The 24922-nt window shown below is 43.8% G+C and overlaps 1 protein-coding gene across 1 annotated transcript; it reads left to right on the plus strand.

The window, feature by feature from the left end:
• FAM124B (family with sequence similarity 124 member B) lies at window positions 8761–23305 on the plus strand. Its single transcript, XM_005676617.3, has 2 exons — window positions 8761–9785; window positions 21862–23305. Exons 1-2 carry the CDS (start codon window positions 9054–9056, stop codon window positions 22513–22515), a joined length of 1386 nt encoding a protein of 461 aa, XP_005676674.2. The 5' UTR covers window positions 8761–9053; the 3' UTR covers window positions 22516–23305.

Below are 24922 nucleotides of genomic sequence, written 5' to 3' on the forward strand. Positions count from 1 at the left end.
AAAGTCTTTATTGAGTCTGTTACAATATTGCTTCGTTTTATGTTTTGGTTTTTTGGCCTTGAGACATGTGGGATCTTAGTTTCCTGACCAGGGATCAAACTTGCATCCCTGCATTGGAAGATGAAGTCTTAACCACTGGGCCACCAGGGAAGTCCTGAGGTTGGTACGTAATAGGTTCCCTCATTAAAATGATAATGAAATACTTCAGAAAGGTCTAGAAACAATATAATGAGCACACCTGTACCCACCACCCAGCTTGATAAATAAAGATTATCAATACATTGATCATATCCCCCTGAAACATTTTGAATTTAGTGCTTCTTGTCCCCATGAATTTCTTTATTTTTTGCCCAGAAGCTGAAAATTGCTCAGTCATGTCCGACTCTTTGTGACCCCATGGACTGTAACCCGCCAGGATCCTTTGTCTATAGGATTCTCCAGACAAGAATACTGGAGTGGGTTGCCATTCCCTTCTCCAGAGGGTCTTCTTGACCCAGGGATCGAACCTGGGTCTCTCATGTTGCAGGCAGGTTCTTTACCATCTGAGCCACCAGGGAGGCCCATTCTTTCACTACCTAGGTTTATATCTATCACCATGCAAGAGTTCTTGCATGTTTCCAAATTTTATAATAATGGTATCATTCTATATGTATTTTCTGAAACTTGATTTTTCACTCAAATTTGTGTTTATGAAATTCATTCAGACTGAAGTGGGTAGTTCAGGCTCATTCATTTCCCTTGATTCTAATGCAAGAATGTGATATAAATAGTTATCTATTCTTCTTTTGGTGCATTCGATGGTTCCCTCTCCCCCACACTCCTTTTTTTTAGTGTTTCAATCAATGCAGTTATGAAACATTCTTGAATCTGCCTTCTTTTTTGTGTATGTGAGAGAATTACTCCAGAGTCTACACTCGGGAGGGGAAATGCTGAGTGCAGGGTATGGAGCTCTTCAGCCTTACTGGATGGCGTCAGTTTGCTTCTCCCAAGTCCTCTCATTGTTTCTTACAGTTGCATAGTGTTCCGTGAAAACAGTGTGCACTAATTTATCCATCATTCCTTTTGCTAGATACCCATTTGTGATACCCAGTAGTACCCATTTACTGGATATTATTTGGGGAGTTAAAACCCATATTAAATATAAAATCTTTCATAAAGAGATGACTACACTAGCAAACACTTGAGAGCTTGGATGGCCCTCTAGGGTATTTTAGTTTATTTGATTCACTCCATCAAGTGGATAGGCGGGTCAATTATTATTATTAATAATAATTTTATTTTTATTTATTTATTCAATTTACTTTTGGCTGTTCTGAGTCTCTGTTGCTGTGTGCGGGCTTGCTCTACTTGTGGTGAGCAGAGGCTACTCTCTAGGTGTAGTTCATGGGCTTCTCACTGCGGTGGTTCTCTTGTTGCAGAGCATGGGGCTGTAGGGTGCTCAGGCTTTTGTAGTTATTGCTCCCAAGCTCTAGAGAACAGGCTCAGTAGTTGTGGCTCAGGGGCTTAGTTGCTCTGCTATATATGGGATCTTCCTGGACCAGGGATCCAGCCTGTGTCTCCTGTATTGGCAGGCGGTTTCTTTACCACTGAGTCCCCAGGGAAGCCCAAGGCAGGTCAGTTATTATTATTGCTACTTTTTATCTTTAATGAATGATGAAACCAAACCTGAAGGATTAGAAATTCCAGGTCCTCGCTGTGTGGGCAGCAGAGCTCAGTGGAGTGGCTCACATCCCTGGCTCACAGCTTGTTCTCTTCTCCTCCTCTGCCTTCTTACACAGTGCAGAGAAAGAATGTTGCTTACCATTCCAGTTCTACAAGGATCAAGCCTTTAGCCACTTCATGCATTGCACCCTGAGGGGAATTCAAGATGGAGAAAAACAGGAAACATTCTGTGCTTTGGACATACCGGCCCCTAGATAGTTAAGGTGCATGTCTATGGAAAAATTACAACAACCCCAGATTCTTTCATCTTCCAGTACATAGAAAAGCACTAAAATCAGTAACAGAGATGTCTGTTTTTTGCGACTAGCAGTAATCTTCTTAGGCTTGACTACATGTTTTTCCCAGGAAAAAGGTTCATGTATATCTGGCTCCTGCCTCACCTTTTTTTAGTAGCTCCTCAAAGCTACTTGAGAAGCTGTCTTCTGTGTTATCGTCCTCAACAAGATCATGGATAAAATCTAACTCACAACTTTTATGTTGTGCGATTTTAGTTCAGTCAACAACAGCTACTGAGGGGTTCAGTCAAGAACAATAACTGGTCAAAGCCTTAGAAATGATGGCAGAGCAGAAGACCACCACAAAGACGATGGAGGAAATGCGCCTTCTTTGTTGCACCTGTGAAAACGTTGGGTATCTGCTCACAGGCTCTGTGACCGGACTGCACTGTCCTGGGAAAGGGGAAACAGATGGCAATTTAATAGGAAGCCTGATAGCATTGTTTGGGGTTGGGCAGTGGTGATCCTCTAGGGAGCCAGGAAAGAAATGTAGCTAAGAGCCACGCCAGCCTGGAGGAGAAGCTTGCCGCGGCCACTTTCTCCCTCCCCTTCTCTGCCTGGAGGAGCCCAGAGTGGGGCGGGAATGGTAGAGGTTTCCATTGTCTGCCTGCAACTGGTTCTAACTCCCTGGAGAAGCCAGAAGTTCTGACCACAGGGTACAGGCTGTGTGTGTGTGTTTTAGGAGAAGGTCTGGGATGGTGAATGCTGAGTATATAAAGAGTATCGGAGCAGGAATGCTAAGGATGGAGAAACACGTGAACCAAGGTGTCCAGGGCATGGGACCCAAACAGTGTGTATAATGCCCAACCCTCATACCTTCCTTTTTCCTTTTTATGTGCTGACATGAGTCTTGAACTTGAATGTCTCTCACCTGACTATATGTATGCAGCTGCTGTGCATGTCTTTCCTTGGAAGTGGTGCGGAAGCATGTTTCAAAAACCAGAGATGACCCAGAGGGATGGTACGGGGAGGGAGGTGGGAGGGGGGTTCAGGATGGGGAACACATGTACATCCGTGGCAGATTCATGTTGATGTATGGCAAAACCAATACAATATTGTAAAGTAATTAGCCTCCTATTAAAATAAATAAATTTCAATTGAGAAAAAAAAAACAAAAACAAAAACCAGAAACCCAGGCTCTGCCACTAGCCAGCTACGTGATGCTGGGAAAGCCCCTTCACTTCCCCGCAGCTCTTATATTTTAGAAGATGCCAAGATTCCTTCTTCCCTGCAGATTCCTTCTATCTTGTGCCTGCTCTGCAGATACAGGGTTGTAGGCTGCTGTCAAGGGTTTAAAAGTGAGCACGCCACAATCCCATCTCAACACCTTTTCTCCAGCTCCCACCTCAAGTTCTGAATTTCTAGCTCCTGCCTAGCAAATGAGTATCAGACAAAGAGTCAGAGTTAAGGTTGTTTTGGGAGCGAGGAAAAGAGGCTAGAATGACTCAAAGTCTGCTCAGTGCTTCCTCTGAATTTCCTCCATTGAGGAGGTAGTCTGAGTCACAAGTGTTATTCTGTGATACTGAGTGTTGTGGTCTTTCCGGCCAACACTGTCTCCTGAAACCCTCACAGCCTAAGACACAAACGCCCACACTGGTTGTGTACAGTGAGACCATTCTTCAGTTCTCTCTGGGTGCCACTCACATGCCCCATGTCCCTTATTCTGCACTCCAGGGTCCCGTCTGCTTGTTGCCTTTCCTGTTCTCATTGTGGATTCTCCAGCTGCATCATCATGTGAATTCCCACAGCTGCCCAGAAGTCAATGGTTCCCCACCCACCTTTTCTGATCTGTGGCTCCCCTCTAGGTTCCATGGTAAATGGCCACCAGACATCTCGACTTGGGTGACCCACAAGCATCTACACTCATTGTCAGAACACACTCCTCAACTTAACTTCCAGCTGCTGCCTTTCTCCAACCATCCCTACTTGATGGCTGACAGCCTCAACTGTAAATACCACACTGGGAGGTCCCTTGGTCCCATCACTGCAGCTTTCTGCCCATATCCAATAAGCCTGTCCATTCACTTTGACTTTCCATGTCTCATTCCTATCTAGGTTTTCCTCAAAACATGATTTCCTTTTTAAGACAGTTCTCAGCTTGAAACTTTCTGTGGTTCTGCTCCCAGTAGAAGAAATTCCAAAGCCTTTATGATGACTTTTGAAGCCTGGCTGCCTTTCCAGCTTCATCCCCCCATCTGTGTTCTCACCCGGCAGCCACCTTGAGTACAGTCCACGGATCAGAGGCCCCTTGCTCTCTGCAGGTGTATATAGCTTGTCCCCAGCAACTTCCTCTTCCTGGAATTCCTCCTTCTTCCCCACACCCAGTCTCCTCACCTGCCTGGCTCCTTTCCTTCCCACCTTCTGGGACTTCAAATAGCATCTCCTCTTTTTTTTTTTTTTTCTTTAAAGGATTTTCTTTTTAGCTTTTTGTTTTGAAATCATTTTCAACCTATAGAAAAGCTGCAAAAGTAGTACAGAGAATTCCATCTACCCTTCTCCTAAGCCCTCCTAAGATTAACAACTTTCATGAGTATGTCTAGTTACCAAAACCAGGAAAACGCATTGGTACTGATATTCCTAACTAAACTAAGCACTTATTCCAATTTCACTCATTTCCCCCCTTATCTCCCTCTTCTATTCCAGGATCCAGTCCAGAATCCACATCCCATTCGTTTGTTGTGTCTCCTTCGTCTCCTCCAATCTGTAACATTTTCAATTTTATTCTTCATAACCTTCAGACTTTTGAAGAGCACTCATCATTTATTATGTAGAATGTCTCTCAGTGTCAGCTTGTCTGATGTTTTCTCAGGGTCTGACCAAGGTTATGAACTTCTGGCAAGACTTCCATAGAAGTTGTATGTCTTATTACTGGTATTGTTAACCTCAGTCACTTGATTTCCCTGATGTCTGTCACAATGATGTCTCCACTGTGGAGTTACTGTTTTGATCTTTTTCCTAAAAGATCAACACAAAAGAGGGATGGCACTGAAGGATTTTAAGCAAGGGACATGATGTGTTTAATGACGTGTGTTTCAAAAATGCCCTCTTTGTTGCAGCATGAAGAACAGGTTAGAAAAGTCTAGAATGTACCTGTAGGGGGTTGCTTCAGGGTATAATACAGTCCCCTATGTGATGATAAAAGTGGGGAGAAGTGGGCAGATTTTAGAGATATTCAGAGGGTAATATCATAAGGCAGGTTAATGAGATCAGGCAGAGGTTCTGATAGAATTGGCTTGCAACTGGGCTTGGGCAAAACCTCTTGAAAAGCACCCAGATGATTGTAATGTTCAGCCACACTGAGGTCCATGGCCAGCCCACAGCTTGCTCCAGATGGGCTTCAGGTTAATGCCACTCAGAGTGATCAAAGTCAAGATGCTCAGTGTCTCCCAGGATACACGGGGAGAAAGATGGAGGTGGAGGTCCCCTGCCAGCTTCTCCTCTTCCTTGGGCTTCCTTGACCCTCTTGTCTAGGTTGGTGTCTCCTCCTAGGAGTTTCCGTGCATCCTGCAGTGACCTTGATCCCTGATGACATAATTGAAGTTGCTTCTCTAAAGCAAGACTTGGTGATTATCTGTTCTCTGCTGTGGGCAAGTGGCTGACTGTCAACATGTGGGATAAATAGACAAACTTGATAAAGAGAGAAAGAAGCTCAAAGTTTTCTTGGGGTACGAGTGGGATCTCAGGGTTTGAATGTCTCCTGGTGTATTTATGAGATTTGCCGTAGGGACAAATCCCAGAGGCCATCCATGGGTTCCAACAAACCCTCCTAACTAGCTGATTTCTTAGAGTTCCTGGCAGTGCCTGTCACCAGCTTCTCCACTTTGCTGTTAAGAGTTGACCAGTTGGCTGCCGTCCAGAAGTTGATGATTGACAGATACCTGGGCATCTTTTCCAAGCTTCAGGGAATAAAAAGGTAGTGAAGAGTGTCAGCTGTCCAGGTACTGGGAGGCAAAGCTGATGACTTCCCCTAATGTTTCCACCTGTGCTTTCAACAGAGGCAGTGTGCACAAAGGAAGAGTACCGTGGGTACTCTTCAGCTGAATCTGGCCACTGTGATGGGTGGAGGGGGCTATGAGGAATGGAGGTTATTACTGGACTTGAGGGATGGGAAGGGGTCAATATTTTAGGTTGTTCTTGGAGAAATAATAACCGCAGAGGCAGCCAGTCAGAAAGGAGGTTGGTGGCCCCCTCCCCCATCCACCTGTTTCTTGGCACTTAGGCAGCCATTAAATTACAGAAATCTTTTCAGTCCTGACAGAAATGACAACCTCATGAGGAAAAAATAATGTTTTAATGCTAGATGGAAGATTAAAACAACATCAAGGAGGAAAACCTTTTCTATATAAGGGCTTAAACACTTGCCTTCTGCAAAATGTTGTGAGTTATTATCTTTGTCTCAGGGGTATAATTTTTCTTCTCGAATCTTTAAAGTTATTTCTAGAATGGCAAACACTGTTCCAAAAACCATGTCTAAAGTCTTGAATGCCTGCATCAGCTCTGTGAGTGAAGGACAGCAGAAAAGAAAAGGTAATTGTGCTGAGGAATGAGAAAATTACTGTCTTCACATGCCAGTGTGGAACTTAAATTCTTCAGAAATATAATGCCTTTAAAAAGTCTAATGATTTTGGAAAGTTGGAGCAAAATGAATTCAATTACTGAATCACAGATGGTAATTAAAAATCAATGTATCTGTAATAAACTATATTTATAGATTTTCCAATGCAAAATGTATAGGATTTACAAAACTCAAATGATGAGAAGTATAGGTTAGATTTAGGAAGGAAATCTGAGGGGCTTCCCTGGTGGCTCAGTGGTGGAAAGCCCTGCCAATGCAGGGGACATGGGTTAGTCCCTGGTCTGGGAGAATTCCATGTGCCACGGAATAACTAAACCCATGCGCCAAACGTGCCGCAGCTACTGAGAACCACGCACCCTAGAACCCATGCTCTGAAACAAGAGAAGCCACAGCAATGAGAAACCCACACGCTGCAACTAGAGAGTAGTTCCTGCTCACCACAACTAGAGGAAGGAAGACCCAGAACAGCCAAAAATAAATACATACATAAAAATTAAAAAAGGAAAAAAAATCTGAGTAGAAATGATTCCTTTCTGCAGATAACAGTGCTGTGCTTAGTTGCTCAGTCGTGTCCAACTCTTTGTGACCCCATGGACTGTAGTCCGCCACCGCCAGGTTCCTCTGTCCCTGGGGATTTTCCAGGCAAGAATACTGGAGTGGGTTGCCATGCTTTCCCCCAGGGTACCTTCCCAACCCAGGGATCGAACCCAGGTCTCCTGCATTGCAGGCAGATTCTTTACCATCTGAGCCACGAGGGAAGCCCAGAGATAAAAATCAGTTCAGTTCAGTTTCTGTCATGTCCAACTCTTTGCGACCCCATGGACTATACAGTCTATGGAATTCTCCAGGCCAGAATACTGGAGTGGATAGCCTTTCCCTTCTCCAGGGGATATTCCCAACCCAGGGATCAAACCCAGGTCTCCCACATTGCAGGCAGATTCTTTACCAACTGAGCCACAAGGGAAGCCCAAGGTTACTGGAGTGGGTAAACTATCCCTTCTCCAGCGGATCTTCCCAACCCAGGAATTGAACTGGGGTCTCCTGAATTGCACTAAAAGCATTAATAAATAGCTTTTTAAAAATTACAGTTAGAAAAATGTGCTTATCTACATTTTTAGTAGCACAGCTATCAGAATTCCTAATGATTTTTAAATGGATATTTAGAATACATTAGGGTAGGTGTTATGTTTAGAGCTTGGGTGTTATTGAGTATTAGCCATGCCTTCCTCCAAGGGATCTTCCCAACCCAGAAATTGAACCCAGGTCTCCTATATTGCAGATTCTTTACCATCTGAGCCATCAGGGAAGTTTATATATTTAGAGCTTGGATGTTCTTATTGAGGATTATTCAGTTTGAGATTCAACAGCACACAGAGTCTCTGAGAAATAAATGTCCTTAGTGAGAACTTGCTTGGGCAGCCTTTCCTTATATTCAGGGAGAAAGTCCAGTCTGGGACATCTGGGTCCCAGAGAGGTACCTTCTCCCTGGCTCACAGCGGGGCCACTCACTCAGTTCCTGGATTCAAATGTTCCCTCAGCCGCTTTTAGCTCTGAGACCTTAAGCAAGTTACGTGACTTTTCTGTGCCTTAGTTTCCTTCTCAGTAATTTGGGGACAATGGTCTCTTCGTAGTTTTGCTGGAGGATTAAACCAATTTACGTAAAGTTCTAGAACAGTTTATGACTGGTATGTAGTAAATCCTCAACAGAGTGAACAAGGATTATTATTGACCTTAGAAAGGTCTCACTCTTTCTAAAGAATAGGCTTGAGTAAATATCTTTTGAATACACTTGGCAGCAGAGAGATTCATTTTCAGAGAACAGTTAAAATTATTTGGATATAGTAACTTCTCTTCAAAGCCCAGGCATCCATTGTTCAAGAAGAAAATAAAGACAAAGGGGGAAAATTCCTGGCCAAGGGACAAGTTGGGAGGATTGTTTTAAAGCAGTCATTGTGTTCAGGTGGCCTGGCGGGCTACTGTAAACAGGGAGGGAGGGAAGGAGGAAACCAGAACCCATTGTGGGCCCAGAAAATGGATGTCTTTTCAACTAAACAGATTGCTATCAGCCTCTCACAGCCGATTCTTATTCCTTTTTGCCTGGTCATTTCCTTTACCGAGTGTCTGTAAGAACCACCCACTCGAGTGTTTCTCAGGATTATAGATTTTTAGGTCAAACAGAAACCCAGGAGTGCCTGACACAGCCCTGCACTTGCAGTTACATTATACACCGGCTGGATGACATGGACCCCGCTGCTGGTGTGTATTTCATGGAGGCTGTTGTCCCCGAATCTGAGGAGATTCTCTCACAGTGTGGCCGGCAGCAACCAGGCATACAGGATAAGAGCGTGGCTCTGAAGTCCTGAAGCTTTCCTGTTGGGCTGAAGGCTGAATGTAGGAACCTCCCACCCCTCCAATTCATTTCAGAAGCCGGACCTGCGGGCCCCATTCACCAGCATCCTTTGTCATCCTCAGCATCCACGATGGATGAGATACCGGAGCCCCCAGCCATGACTGTCCACCTCCTGGCCAACGCGGGGCAGGGCTTGCTTTTGCAGCAAACCCTGGATCGGCTCCTAGATTGCATTTGCCCAGATATCCGTCTCTTTATTGTGTCTGAGCGGGCCAGTCCAGTGAAATACTACGACAAGTGCTACTCCAAGCGGTCACGCTTCCCGGGGATGTCTGTTCTGCTATTCTTGCACGAGAACCTAGGTGAGGAGAGGCTTTTCCGCGTGCTTGACTCCCTACAGCATTGGCCGTGGCAGTGCTACCCCACGCAGAACGCCCAGGGAAGACCCTGCCCCTACATTCTTGCCAATCAGGAATTCTACAGTCTGGACAGCCAGATGCCCATCTGGGGCGTGAGGCAGGTGCACTGTGGCACTGAGATCCTGAGAGTGACACTCTACTGCAGTTTTGATAACTACGAAGACGCCATCCGGCTCTACGCAATGATCCTGCAGAGAGAAGCCACCTTGCAAAAGAGCAACTTCTGTTTCTTCGTGCTCTACTCCACTGAGACCTTCGCCCTGCAGCTCTCCCTGAAGCAGCTGCCCCTCGGAACATCGGTGGACCCCAAAGAGGCTTCAGTGTTGCAGTTCAAGGTCCAGGAGATTGGCCAGTTAGTGCCTCTTCTACCCCATCCCTGTGTCCCCATCAGCCGCACCCGGTGGCAAACACAGGACTATGACGGCAACAAGATTTTGCTTCAGGTATGTCTGTTTGGTCTCTGTGATCTCTAGATGCCCATGTAGCCGTGTGATTTGACAGCCAAAATCATGTTGTGGTTATCAACCTTCTTTGCATACCAGGATCTCTGGGGAGCTTTCAAATCTTCTCATGTCATGACTTCACCCCAGATCAGTCAGACTGGAATCTTTGGGGGCACCCAGGCTTGGGTATTTTTTGAAAGCTCCTTGGATAATGCTAATATATAACTTATAGCACAGTTGAGAGTCACTGATTTAATCAAATCCCCTCATCTGACAGGAGAGGAAGTTCAGATGCTGTGAGCTGGTAACTTACACAAGTAGTTTGCAGTAGACTCAGACAACGTCCCATTGTTCAGATTTTCCTGTAACCATGCTCCTTAACTAGACACCAATATTTTGCCCACTCTTTCAGTTCAGAAATTTCGTTAGTTCTTTCCATGTGAACCTAAGAAAGCTGAAGTTATAATTAAAGTTGGGAATGTTAAGTATGTTGGGCTTCCCTAGTGGCTCAGTTATAAAGAATCTGCCTGCCAATGTAGGAGACGTGGGTTTGAGTCCTGGGTTGGGAAGATCTCCTGGAGAAGGAAGTGGCAACCCACTCCAGTATTCTTGCCTGGAGAATCCCATGGGCAGAGGAGCATGGTGGGCTACAGTCCATGGGATCACAGAGAGTCAGACATGACTTAGTGACTAAAACAATAACAACAACAAATGGTAAACATGCCATCCTGTTGACCTAACTTTTAAGTATCTTGCATCACTCTGAAATTTTATCCCAAATCAAGTTAGATGGTTAGAACCCTTCAAAATTGAGAAAAGCTTGAATTAAAAAATCTTCTGGTAAGCATCCTACTGAAAGCAAGCATAATTACAGTTACCACAAGTCATTTCTTATACAATATTATGTGACGGTTGAACCTTGCCACTTAGTAGCTCCATGATGTTTGAACCTTGTTTCCTTCGTTAGCACAATGAGGGTAGTATAACATCTTCCTAGAGGACAGGTTGTTATTTACACTAAGTGACCTGACATTTATAAAGAGCTTAAGCTAGTGCCCAGAAAGCAATTTTAGCTGTTATTGTTTATATTATGCCCTGCTAAGTTGCTAAGTCGCTTCAGTCGTGTCCAACTCTGTGCGACCCCATAGACGGCAGCCCACCAGGCTCCCCCGTCCCTGGGATTCTCCAAGCAAGAACACTGGAGTGGGTTGCCATTTCCTTCTCCAATGCATGAAAGGGAAAAGTGAAAGTGAAGTCACTCAGTCGCGTCCGACTCTTTGCAACCCCATGGACTGCAGCCTACCAGGCTCCTCCGTCCATGGGATTTTCCAGGCAAGATGATTGAAGTGGGGTGCCATTGCCTTCTCTGATACTATGCCCTAGACTAAGTATTTCACTTTGATTATTTTACTTAGTCCTTCTTACAACCTAGGAAGTTTTACAAAAGGCAAAACCAAGGAGTAGAGGTACCAGTTACTTGCTCAAGACACAAGATTAAGTGTTTACCTGGCTCTGAAACCAGGCAAGTTAACCACTACAGTCCAGTACTCTGTAAGTGTGTGCGGGCAGGGAGGTGTACATGATATTCACAGCAAAGTTCCTGTCCTTGAGAAATGGTCAGGAAGTGCTTTAAGACCTACTGGATAAGGTAAAAACAGGCTAAAAGATGAATTATCTTTCCCTTTGATTAATTTTATTCTCATCAACTTTGAGTTATTAATAAAATGAGTCATACTGATTCTATATGAAATGATCTCTAAATCCTTTACCTTCTCATTCACACAAGGCAGATAGGCACTGTTCCTGTTAGTTGCCTATTTTACAATTCACTAATTTGCAAGGCATCTAAAAATTTTCCTTCAGTCTTAGTTAATCTCCAGAATTCAAATCTCGCTGTCGAGCAAAAATGTAATAAGTGTGTGCAGCAGGAGACACATTTCTGTTTTAAAGGCCGACTGACATTTTTACTTCCGAATCATGGCTTATACAGCTTAGCTCCACTGGAAAGTTAGGTTGAATTTGGGGAGTGCAGAATAGTTTTTTGGATAAATATCAATGAGGTTAGGCTTTTGCAAACAAAACGGGGAATTATCTTCTGGAAAATTCTATTTCTGGTGTCATATAAAAGTCCCTGAAGAATTAATGTACAAAGGATCAGATATCATACACTATATAAGATAAAACATTATAGCTACTTCACTCCTATAATGGGGTGAATTTTTCAGGATATGAAACCTATTGCAAACTTCTTTGTGGGGAGAGAGAATGAGGGGTAAATGCATTGGCTTTGTGTGTGCATGTGTGTGTGTGCACGCATGTGTGTGTGTAAGCCTTAATTTTATTTCTTTTTTAAAATTAAAATTTTTCTCTTTATTTTTTATAAATTTATTCATCTTTTAATTGAAGGATAATTGCTTCACAGAATTTTGTTGTTTTCTGTCAAACATCAAGATGAATCAGCCATAGGTATACATATGTCCCCTCCTCTTGAACCTCCCTCCCAATCCCATCCCATCCCTCTAAATTGTTACAGAGCCCTGGTTTGTGTTCCCTGAGTCATACAGCAGATTCCCATTGGCTATCTATTTTACATATGGTAGTGCATATGCTTCCAAGTGTCTCTCTCCGTATATCCCACCTTCTCCTTCCTTCCCCGCCCCTGTGACCATAAGTCTGTTCTTACATTGTTTTTTTGTGCTTAAGTAGCCTGGGTCTTAAGAAGCAGGCCTTGGAGCTGACTCTGAGCTCTGCCACTTCCCCAGATAGGCCAGTGGGGTCAGCAGCTGGCAGCCAGCAACTCTGAAGATGATCCATTTGAGTTCTTCACCCCACAAAGGTCCCCTAAAACTTCTGGACTTCACGTCGGTTGTACCAACTTGGATCAGACTCTCTTCTCTCTCGAATGCACTCAGTCACTCACTCAGGGGAATGGAGTTGTGTGGATAGCTTAGTTCTGAGGCAGAGGCTCTCCTCTCCTGCATCCTTAGGTTTTTTCTGGACTCAGACTCTCTTGGGACTCCTGGGGGAGGGGGAACAAGAATCCCCAGGGAAAATCAGTGAGGGGACAAATTATGGGTAGCACAAATGACTGATGTCCACCAAAGGAAAAAAAAAAATACAATGCAGGAGATCTAAGTTCGATCCCTGGGTCAGGAAGACCCCTTGGAGAAGGGAATGGCAACCCACTCCAGTTTTCTTGCCTGGAGAACTCCATGGACAGAGGAGCCTGTTGGGCTACAGTCTATGAGGTCACAAGAGTCAGACATGACTGAGGGACTGAGCATGCAGGAACGCATTTGCAGGAGAGCCCTAATCACAAGTTCACTTCTCCACATGTAACCCTTCCTCAGGGCGAGGATGGATGTGTGCTGAGGGGGTTGCAGGGGGTGGTTTGCTAGATCCAGTGAGCGTGGTGGGCAAAGCTTCCCTGAGGGCTGAGACCTGGCCCTGCCTGAGCTGGATAGCCCAGAAGGAAGTAGCCAGATGGAGAGGAGAGGAAAGTGTTCCGAATGGAGGAGATGATGGGTGAGAATATGTAGAAGAGCATTTTCTTAGCCATCATTTTCAGAAAGCACCCTATAGTCCCATGTGGCTGGAGAGAAGGGAGGGGGTTGGGGGAAGAGGATGGGAAGGTGGGCAGAGGCTACATCCTCAGGCACATGGTCAGCCACTGGGGGGTAAGCACTATGAGGATGGGGACTGTTTTTGGTCCACTCCTGTATTCCCAGTACTTACAACAATGTCTGGCACATGGTAGGCAAAATCATTCTTGGGTGAAGGAGCAAAAGCCTTGCCAAGTAGCTTCTATTTTGTCCTGACTATAATCAGCAGTAACTGATTGATAGAGCCTCTGAATGGTAGTGACATGTACAATTTGCATTTTGAGATCAAAACGGGGGATATACATGGAGGTGCCTTGTACAGTGGAAACTGTAGTATAATTATTGTCTGTGTAAGAAGGATGCTATGTGTCTCTCCATGTATTTTCCTACATGACCTCTTGTCAGTGCAGACCGTCTTATGCTTCTCAAGCCTGGGATATGTGTTTTAGAGAGACTGATATTAGGGTACATAGTAGATGCTCAGTAATGAATGAATGTCTGAATACATGATCAGGAATGTCAGTGTTTATTCATTCACCAAGTACTTATTGAATGCATACCTTCAGTTCAGTTCAGTTTAGTCGCTCAGTCGTGTCCGAATCTTTGCGACCCCATGATTCACAGCATGCCAGGCCTCCCTGTCCATCACCAACTCCCGGAGTTCACTCGGACTCACGTCCATCGAGTCCGTGATGCCATCCAGCCATCTCATCCCCTGTCATCCCCTTCTCCTCCTGCCCCCAATTCATTCCTTCCAAAGAAATCCTGGGGTTGATCTCCTTCAGAATGGACTGGTTGGATCTCCTTGCAGTCCAAGGGACTCTCAAGAATCTTCTTCAACACCATACTTCAAAAGCATCAATTCTTCGGCACTCAGCCTTCTTCACAGTCCAACTCTCACATCCATACATGATCACTGGAAAAACCATAGCCTTGACTAGACGGATCTTAGTTGGCAAAGTAATGTCTCTGCTTTTGAACATACTATCTAGGTTGGTCATAACTTTTCTTCCAAGGAGTAAGTGTCTTTTAATTTCATGGCTGCAGTCACCATCTGCAGTGATTTGGAGCCCCCCAAAAACAAAGTCTAACACTGTTTCCACTGTTTCCCCATCTATTTGCCATGAAGTGATGGGACCAGATGCCATGATCTTCATTTTCTGAATGTTGAGCTTTAAGCCAACTTTTTCACTCTCTACTTTCACTTTCATCAAGACGCTTTTTAGTTCCTCTTCACTTTCTGCCATAAGGGTGGTGTCATCTGCATATTCCCAACAATCTTGATTCCAGCTTGTGTTTCTTCCAGTCCAGCATTTCTCATGATGTACTCTGCATAGAAGTTAAATAAGCAGGGTGACAATATACAGCCTTGACATACTCCTTTTCCTATTTGGAACCAGTCTGTTGTTCCATGTCCAGTTCTAACTGCTGCTTCCTGACCTGCATACAGGTTTCTCAAGAGGCAGGTCAGGTGGTCTGGTATTCCCATCTCTTTCAGAATTTTCCACAGTTTCTTGTGATCCACACAGTCAAAGGCTTTGGCATAGTCAGTAAAGCAGAAATAGATGTTTTTCTGGAACTCTTGCTTTTTCCACGATCCAGCGGATGTTGGCAATTTGATCTCTGGTTCCTCTGCCTTTTCTAAAACCAGCTTTAACATCAGGAAGTTCACGGTTCACGTATTGCTGAAGCCTGGCTTGGAGAATTTTGAGCATTACTTTACTAGTGCGTGAGAGTGCAATTGTGCACTAGAGTGTAATTGTGTGGTAGTTTGAGCATTCTTTGGCATTGCTTTTCTTTGGGATTGCCTTTCTTTGGGATTGGAGTGAAAACTGACCTTTTCCAGTCCTATTGCCACTGCTGAGTTTTCCACATTTGCTGGCATATTGAGTGCAGCACTTTCACAGCATCATCTTTCAGGATTTGAAAGAGCTCAACTGGAATTCCATCACCTCCACTAGCTTTGTTTGTAGTGATGCTTTCCTAGGCCCACTTGACTTCACATTCCAGGATGTCTGGCTCTAGATGAGTGATCACACCATCATGATTATCTGGGTCGTGAAGATCTTTTTTGTACAGTTCTTCTGTGTATCCTTGCCACCTCTTCTTAATATCTCTGCTTCTGTTAGGTCCATACCATTTCTGTCCTTTATCAAGCCCATCTTTGCATGAAAAGGGCTACCCTATTCTCCACTTGGCAGTTTTCATCCTACAGTTTGACTCCTTAGTGGATGTATCTGTTGTTGGGTGTCTGACATAAATTAGGGGGGCTTCCCTGGTAGCTCAGCTGGTAAAGAATCTGCCTGCAATGCAGAAGACCCTGGTTCAATTCCTGGGTTGGGAAGATCCCCTGGAGAGGGATAGGCTACCCACTCCTTGAGCTTCCCTGGTGGCTCAGCTGGTAAAGAATCTGCCTGCAATGAGGGAGACCTAGGTTTGATCCCTAGGTTGGGGAGATCCCCTGGAGAAGGGAAGGGCTACCAGCTCCAGTATTCTGGCCTGGTGAATTCTATGGACTGTATAGTTCACGGGGTGGCAAAGAGTCGGACATGACTGAGTGACCTTCACTTTCATAAATTTGGGGAAATTCTCAGTCATTATTGTTTCAAATATTTCTAGTGTTTCATTCTCTCCCTCTTCTTCTGGTATTTCCATTGAATGTCTATTACTCTTTTTGTAGTTGTCCCAGTGTTTAGGTTGTCCATTCTGATTTGTAGGGTTTGTTTCAGCCTGTTTTTTCCTCTCTGCTTTTCTTTTTCAAGCATTTTTTTGATATGTCCTCCAGCTCAGAGATTGTTTCCTCAGCTGTGTTTGGTCTACTAAGAAGCCCATTAAAGCATTCTTTATTTCTGTTAAACAGTGTTTTTTTTGTTTTGTTTTTTAATCGTTTTGGTTCTTCTTTTAGGATTTCTATCTCTCTTTTCAGATTGCCATCTGTTCTTGCATGCTTTTTACTTTATCCTTTAGAATCTTTAGTATATTAATCAGAATTATTTTAAATTACTGGCCAGATAATTCCAACATTCCTGCCACATCTGGTTCTGATACTTGCTCTGTCTTTTCACTGTGCCTTTTTACCTTTTGTAATGTCGTGTAATTTTTTTTCCCTGATAGCCAGGATGATGTAGGAGACATAGGAACAGCTGTAAATAATACTTTACTAATGTGGCGGCAAGGAACTGGGGGAAGGGAGTCATTCTAAGATTAGGTCTCAGTCTTAATGAGTCTATGCCTTGAACTTCACAAGTGTTTATACTTTTTTTCTCTCCTCTTAGGTGGAAGAGAATGGCTAGAATGGGCTGGAGTTGAATACTTCACTTCTTTCACATGAAAGGCTAGAGGAAGCTGGAGTTGGGTATTCCTCTTCCATGGGTCAGTTCAGTTCAGTTGCTCAGTCATGTCTGACTCTTTGTGACCCCATGGACCACAGCACGCCGGGCCTCTCTGTCCATCACCAACTCCTGCAGTTTACCCAAACTCATGTCCATTGAGTCAGTGATGCCATCCAACCATCTCATCCTTTGTCGTTCCCTTTTTTCTCCTCCTGCCCTCAATCTTTCCCACCATCAGGGTCTTTTCAAATGAGTCAGCTCTTTGCATTAGGTGGCCAAAGTATTGGAGTTTCAGCTTCCATGGGTCAGTTCACTTTAGCTCAGTTCATTTCAGTCGCTCAGTCATGTCCGACTCTTTGTGACCCCATGAATCACAGCACGCCAGGCCTCCCTGTCCATCATCAATTCCTGGAGTTCACTCAGACTCACATCCATCGAGTCCGTGATGCCATCCAGCCATCTCATCCTCGGTCGTCCCCTTCTCCTCCTGCCCCCAATCCCTCCCAACATCAGAGTCTTTCCCAATGAGTCAACTCTTCTCATGAGGTAGCCAAAGTAATTTCAGCTTTAGCATCATTCCTTCCAAAGAAACCCCAGGGCTGGTCTCCTTCAGAATGGACTGGTTGGATCTCTTTGCAGTCCAAGGGACTCTCAAGAGTCTTCTCCAACACCACACTTCAAAAGCATCAATTCTTTGGCACTCAGCCTTCTTCACAGTCCAACTCTCACATCCATACATGACCACTGGAAAAACCATAGCCTTGACTAGACGGACCTTAGTTGGCAAAGTAATGTCTCTGCTTTTGAATATGCTATTTAAGTCAGTCATAACTTTTCTTCCAAGGAGTAAGCGTCTTTTAATTTCATGGCTGTAGTCACCATCTGCAGTGATTTTGGAGCCCCCAAAATAAAGTCTGACACTGTTTCCACTGTTTCCCCATCTGGGTCAGTTAGGCTATGATAATACACCAGCATGTTAGACTTGGGTTAACTAGTTCCCCTGGAAAGAAGGCTTTTTTTCTTTTTGGCCACACATGTGGAAACCATGCAGTCTTTTCTTTTTTTTCCTTCAATGTAGGAGAAATCCTCTCTTGCTATTTCTTAGAATCACTTTTAGTAAGAGACAGTATTATTTTCCCTGCATGATGTCAGATTTTCCTTAACAGCTTGATCATGTTTCAGAGATGCAGAGCCTCTTGTTTCTCAAGTGTTTGGAGCCAAATGTGTGGCAAATACTCTTTCTGTTCATCAAGGTATTTGCTAATGTTCCTTGAAACTCGAAAACATCTAGCTCTCAACCTGTAACATTTTACAAATATTTCTTAGAAAGATGTGCTCTAAATAATAAGAATCTCTACAAATGCATTTCAGTTGCTTCTTCGGCAAGAGAAGCTTCATTTTCTCTCGAGATTTATCTCAATCACTCAGCATTATGTTTCTCCTGAAAATTCTTCACTCCACTGCACAAGCTGCATTTCTATAGTAAAAATTTTGTACTTTCTTCTACCATATGGTCTAAGGACTTCTCTTAAAAAAAGGAAAAGTTGGTGTCTTTCTCTTAAAGATTGCACAAATGACCATCCATAGGATAGATGTCCTTCTGCAGTTTCTTGAAAAGACTTTGTATCCACTTAATGGCTAATAATTAGGGGACATACATTTCTACACACAATTTGTTAGGCATTAAGCTTTATTGTGAAGAAGGCTGAGCGCCGAAGAATTGATGCTTTTGAACTGTGGTGTTGGAGAAGACTCTTGAGAGTTCCTTGGACTGCAAGGAGATCCTACCAGTCCATTCTGAAGGAGACCAGCCCTGGGATTTCTTCGGAAGGAATGATGCTGAAGCTGAAGCTCCAGTACTTTGGCCACCTCATGCGAAGAGTTGACTCATTGGAAAAGACTCTGATGTTGGGAGGGATTGGGGGCAGGAGGAGAAGGGGACGACAGAGAGTGAGATGGCTGGATGGCATCACTGACTCGATGGGCATGAATCTGAGTGAACTCTGGGAGTTTTTGATGGACAGGGAGGCTTGGCGTGCTGCAATTCATGGGGTCGCAAAGAGTCGGACACGACTGAGTGACTGAACTGAACTGAACTGAACTGAAAGCTTTATTTATTTATCCAACAGACATCTAATGATTACTTATCACATGCTGGGCATTGTGCTAAGTACTGGAGATAGAGTGATCAAGATGGTGTATAAAGTCCTAGCTCTTCCAGTTGGCAAAGTCTAGAAGAAGATACAGAGAATTTGAGCACACAACTGCAGAATGGCATGGTGACTACAAGGACATGGAAAGTACAGGCTGCCAGGACAGCAAGTAGTATGATTAATGATGATGATAGTGGCCAACTTATGTTTAGGAACACTATGCCCTGGGCACTGTTACAATTTAAACTTCTCAGCAACTCTCTGACATTGGTACTTATTATCATCTCCTTCTATGTATGAGGAAACTAAGGTACAGAAAAATTAGGTAACTTGTTTAAAGTCCCACAACTAATACGTGACAGAACCAATATTGAGGGGTACCTCTGATGGCTTCCCTGGTGGCTCAGATGGTAGAGAATCGACTTGCAATGCAGGACACCCAGGTTTGATCCCTGGGTCAGGAAGATCCCTTGGAGAAGGAAATGTCAGCCCACTCCAGTATTCTTGCTTGGAGAATTCCATGGACAGAGGAGCTTGGTAGGCTACATGGGATTGCAAAGAGTCAGACGCCACTGAGCGTCTTTCACTTTCACTTTCTCTTCTGGTAGCTCAGTGGTAAAGAATCTGCCTGCCAATACAGGAGACACAGGTTCAATCCCTGGTCCAGGAAGATCTCTGGAGAAGGAAATGGAACCCACAGCAGTATTCTTGTCTGAAAAATCATGAACAAAGGATCTTGGTTGGTTACAGTCCATAAGGTCACAAGGAGTCAGACATGACTTAGCGATTGAACAACAACCACCCAGATTCAGTGACACGGAGAAGGCTTCTAGGAGGAAATGATGTGTAAGCTTGGAGTTGACAAAAGGTAGGAGTTTTCAGGAAAAAGAGTCAGAGGTGACATATCCCAGACAGAGGAAATAATATACAAAAACACTGGCATTAGGAAAGAACAAATAATGTTCCAAGAATTGAAAAAGGCTCAGTTTTGACAAGAGGAAGAAGGGGTGAATTAAGCTGGAGTAAGAAAGGACAGGCTGTGAAGGGTATTTGTTGTTGTCAGTTTATCAGTCATGTCTGACTCATTGTGACCCCATGGACTGCAGCACACTAGTGTTCCTTGCCCTTCACTATCTCTTGGAGTTTGCTCAAACTCATGTTCATTGAGTTGCCACCCAACCACCTTATCCTTTGTTGCCCTCTTCTCCTCCTGCCTGCCTTCAATCTTTTCCAGCATCAGGGTCTTTTCCAGTGAGATGGCTCTTCACATCAGTTGGCCAAAATACTGGAGCTTCAGCTTCATCTTAAGTCCTTCCAATGAATATTCAGGGTTGATTTCCTGTAAGATTATCTGGTTTGGTCTCCTTGCAGTCCAAGGGACTCTCAAGAGTCTTCTCCAGCACCACAATTTGAAAGCATAAATTCTTCGGCACTCACTCTTCTTTATGGTCCAACTCTCACATTCATACATGACTACTGAAAAGCCATAGCTTTGACTATATGGATTTTTATCGGCAAAGTGATATTTCTGTTTTTTAATACTCTGTCTAGCTCTGTTATAGCTTTTCTTCCAAGGAGAAAGTGTCTTTTAATTTCATGGCTGCAGTCACTGTCCACAATGATTTTGGAGCCCAAGAAAATAAAGTCTGTCATTGTTTCCATTGTTTCCCCATCTATTTGCCGTGAAGAGTATGAAAAATAAAGAAAGTGTTAGTTGTTCAGTTGTGTCCGACTCTATGAGGCCCCATGGACTATTGCTCACCAAGCTCCTCTGTCCATGGAATTCTCCATGCAAGAATACTGGAGTGGGTTACCATGTCCTTCTCCAGGGTATCTTCCTGACCCAAGGATTGAACCTGGGTCTCCCACATTGCAGGCAGATTCTTTACCACCTGAGCTACCAGGGAAGCCCCGAAGGGTATGGTGGTCTATTTAAGGGATTCGATTTTATCTTAAGAAGAGTAGGGAGCCACTTGAAGCAGGAGGGTGACATGATAAAACTGTTTTCAAAGCTCCTCTGATGGTAGAGTGGAGAATGGATTAGAGGGAGGCCAGGAGCACCCATGAGGTGTCCTGACGGATGGCTGTTGCAGTATTTCAATGAGTGATGCTGACATCTGCCCTAGGGTTAATAGCAGTGGACATGGAGGGACAGGAAGACCCGAGAAGTCTCTGGAAGACAGAGTCCATGGGAATGGGTGACATGGAGGATGAGGAAGGGAAAATGAAGCTCTTGCTTGGCTAGTATGGAGCAAATGATGCCAGGTTCTATGAGAGGGAGAAGAGTTAGCAGAATAGATTTAGTGAGAGGAGGGCAATGAGCTCACCTTTGGACATGTTGAGTTTTAGGAGATTATGCCTGGATGATGGTTGGATAGATAAGTCTGAAGCTTAAGAGCTGGATCTGAACTATAATGACTTTCCAATGCCTTCATCAGTTAGATAATAGTTGAAGGCATGAGATTTAATGAGATTTTCCTGAGAGAGCGTGCAAACTGAGAGGAGAAGATGGCCCAGGTTAGCACTAAAGAACTATGTCCTGTGACGAAACTGAGAGGGGTGGATGGAAAAAGAAAATCCAGAAGAACGTATTGACATAGAAATTTAAGGAGAAACCTTCAAATGTAAAGGAGAAGGGTCAGCCTTGTAAAATTCCAATAGAGTGCAGGTGAAAATTGGTGACACGGAGGCTGCTCTAGACTGCATAGTCTAATATCAATCCTGAACAATCTCTGAATGTGTAAATAGCCAGATTCCAGTTCCAGAAGAGAAAAACTTTATTGGATTAAATAAAAAGGTAGAATATAATGTCCAGGAAGCAAAGGGGGCAGCTCATCCTGTTGAAGGACTGTACCTCTTACTTCTATTCACTTCAGCTGACTTTATTGAAAGTCTGCATGAGCACAGCATGGCAGAAGCCTGAGTATGATGTAATCTGTTCTTGGCACTTGGTTAATGGAAAACATTAACTCTTCTCCTTGCCCCGTAGGTCCAGTTGAATCCAGGACTTGGTGTGAGGAATGGTGAGCCTCCTTTGCTGAATGACACCTCGGGAGCTGACACTCTTCCCCAAGGCTCCAGGCTGATCCCTGTCTCTGCAATTAGGACCCTAGAGTTGAGGAGTCGAAGGAGTCGGGGCAGGAGGTTCAAGGTGAGCTCCCTGGAGCAGCCTGAGCCTGGTGGGCGGCCAGCGTCAGACGGTTCCGGTGACACTTCGTGGAAAAGCCCTGGTGGCTCAGCTCAGCCCAGCAGCTCAGCCACAGAATCCCAACTGCAACTGTCTTCTCTTCACCTCGAACCCAGGGCCAGAATGAAGGTCCTCGGCCGGGAGAACAGCTTCGAGAAGCTGGAGGCAGAGACCAATGTTGACACCGGATTCACCGTGGTCAGTTCTGAACCCAGGCCATCTTTTGCGAGCAGATTTCCTAGGAATCTTCAGACCCACCAGCCACCATCATGCTTGTCAACCTCTTTCTCAGGGTCAGCTGCTTCCAAAAACAACAGGATCTTTAAGGAAAGGGTTCACCCCCTGTCACTTGCTGGCCAAAGGGAGCTTGGTGCTAAGAAGATACTCTCAGAATGTCCCCTTCCTCTGCCAGTCCAGGGTGAAGCAAAAGAAGCAGAAGAAGAATTCTTTATATAGCATAAGACGACTGTGGTTTTCTAAAACTCGAGATCAAATAGGATGTTCTAGAAATGGAGCACCGACCCAGAATAAGCCTGTTTCTTGTTCATCTGAGGGGGCCTGAATGTGAGCCGTGCATGGATTTGCATCACTTCTATTTCAAATATTCCAAGTTTAGTGGCACTGGGCGGTGTTGACGAGTGGTTTGCTGTTGTGGTCATGAGGGAACGCAGCGAATGCACAGGGAAAAAAGCCCAATGGCTCAGATCCTTGGGGACACTCTAACCTAGCTGGATGTGTTGAGTTCAGCATCTATCAGGATAATTGCATTGTATGCAAACGAGTCGGATGTGTTATGCAATGCTGATTAGTGACTGTAATTTGGTTTTAATTTTTATTTGGGTTGCATAGCTCATGCCCCTGGGACAGCATTGGACTATTTATTCTTTAGTGTTTTTTTAATTTTTATGTGACCTCATTCGGTAACTAGGTCCTGTTCACCACGAACCCTCCAGTGATTTTTGCCTTGAAAGTTGTTTGCATCTGGAATGAATTAACATGCAAAATGTTTTGAAAATTGCAAACATTTTTTTTCCCCTGTTTAATGAGCAGTAATCCTGGAAGCCAAAAAAATCAGGTTAAAAGTGAAAGCTAGGCTCCAGGGTTTTCTCGATCCTCCATTTCTTGTTTGTTTCTGTACTACTCTAGTGGGGCCAGTGGTTCATATAATTAAGTAGAGAGGAGTGGGACATGACTGAGCAACTTCACTTTCACTTGTCACTTCCATGCATTGGAGAAGGAAATGGCAACCCACTCCAGTGTTCTTGCCTGGAGAATCCCAGGGACAGGGGAGCCTGATGGGCTGCCGTTTATGGGGTTGCGCAGAGTTGGACATGACTGAAGCGACTTAGCAGCAGCAGCAGCAGCAGCAGTGGGATGTGACTGGATGATTCGAAATCTAGACGGAGTGTGGCAGGAAGATTGCATTGGTTTCGTCACTAGAGCAGGACTTGGGTTCTTTTGGCCATGTACAAACTGCTGAATTCCTTTGTAATTCTCATTCATTCATTATACATTCACTGAGGCAGCAAATTGTATCAAACACTTCCCTTTGAATAAGACATTGACATATGGTGCATATAGGTTCTGTGGCCATCAAACCCAAAACTTGTTTACGGTTTTGCCTTATGATAAATCCATTCTATCAGCTTTTAAGAACATGTTGGAACGCAAACATTTCCCTGAGAAACCTTTCCACAACTGATGCCACACTTGCTGCGTCAGATTGTATGAAGAACCTGAGGATGAAGATTGGGCATACTGTGAACTGCAATTAGGATCATAATGGACAAATACTTAATTGCTCACATGGTGTCTTGTTTGATTGGGTTGATACTCACATGTTCAAAAACACCTGAGGTCTGTGTGTTTCAGTTAATTTAGGAGGTTATTTTATTCCAAGAACTTCATTTTCCAAAACAGATGTTAAGTGACTATAAATACTGATTTAGCTGGATCTTTTGAAGACCCTAACACTTACTACACCCAACTGCAGAGAAAGGTGAGTTCAGACTTAAGGATGAATCTCATGGTAGCGAGACTGGACTGGGTTTAGGTGCTCTGTCTGTCTAAAAGAATAGAAATGGAAGACAGTTGCAAATGGACAAAGACAAGACTTATAAATGGATTTTTGTCCTTACACTATCAATATATTCTCATCCCCATATTTTTCTTTCCCTCAGATTAGAGTTAGATCTTAGAATGTGGAATGAAGAACTTACTTTTAGTATAGTTTTCTATAATAGGTGTTAAAAAAAATTAAAGTCTTATTTAAACTGAACTATTGAGCTGCCTTGAAAAGCACAGCAGGAAGTTTTGAGGTTTCTTTCTGGCTTTTTTGAGGTTATCTAATTCCTTTAACATAATACATGGGTAAGAATAGAAGTACATGAAAATCATGAAGAATATTGAGGAATTTGAATGGTAACTTACAAAATTGACTTGTGAAATAAGAGTGTGCTCGTAAAATGTCACCTCTATCCTCCTGGTCATGACCAGAATTCAATTTACCATATGATAGGAGAGAAATACCAGTGGGTAGGAGAGAGATACCAGTGGGTGGATGGGAAAGGCCCAAATTTGGGTCTCAGTTTTAAATTTTTCTATTTATATGTGACCTTAAACCTTTGATCTTCTGTTGCCTTATCTTCCGTACCAAGGTTGTTAGAAAAATCAACATTATGCATACGAAAGCATTTGGATATTGTTAAACACTGTAAATATGTAAGATATTATAATTTCAAATGATCCTTCATACCCATATTTTTAAATGTATTAACAATAAATGATTTTTTAGAAACAACCTTTAGTAAAAGCAATGATAAAAGAAAAAAAGAAAATCTAGTTCTCTCATATTTTTGCAATA

The sequence above is a fragment of the Capra hircus genome, chromosome 2 (assembly GCF_001704415.2).
Source record: "Capra hircus breed San Clemente chromosome 2, ASM170441v1, whole genome shotgun sequence".
Classification (NCBI taxonomy): domain Eukaryota; kingdom Metazoa; phylum Chordata; class Mammalia; order Artiodactyla; family Bovidae; genus Capra; species Capra hircus.

Excerpts from the sequence above, each read along its gene's own strand:
- FAM124B (XM_005676617.3), top strand. The coding sequence starts at position 9,054 with ATGGATGAGATACCGGAGCCCCCAGCCATGACTGTCCACCTCCTGGCC. Across the intron at positions 9,786-21,861 it reads GCAACAAGATTTTGCTTCAG|GTCCAGTTGAATCCAGGACT; the intron begins GTATGTCTGTTT and ends CTTGCCCCGTAG.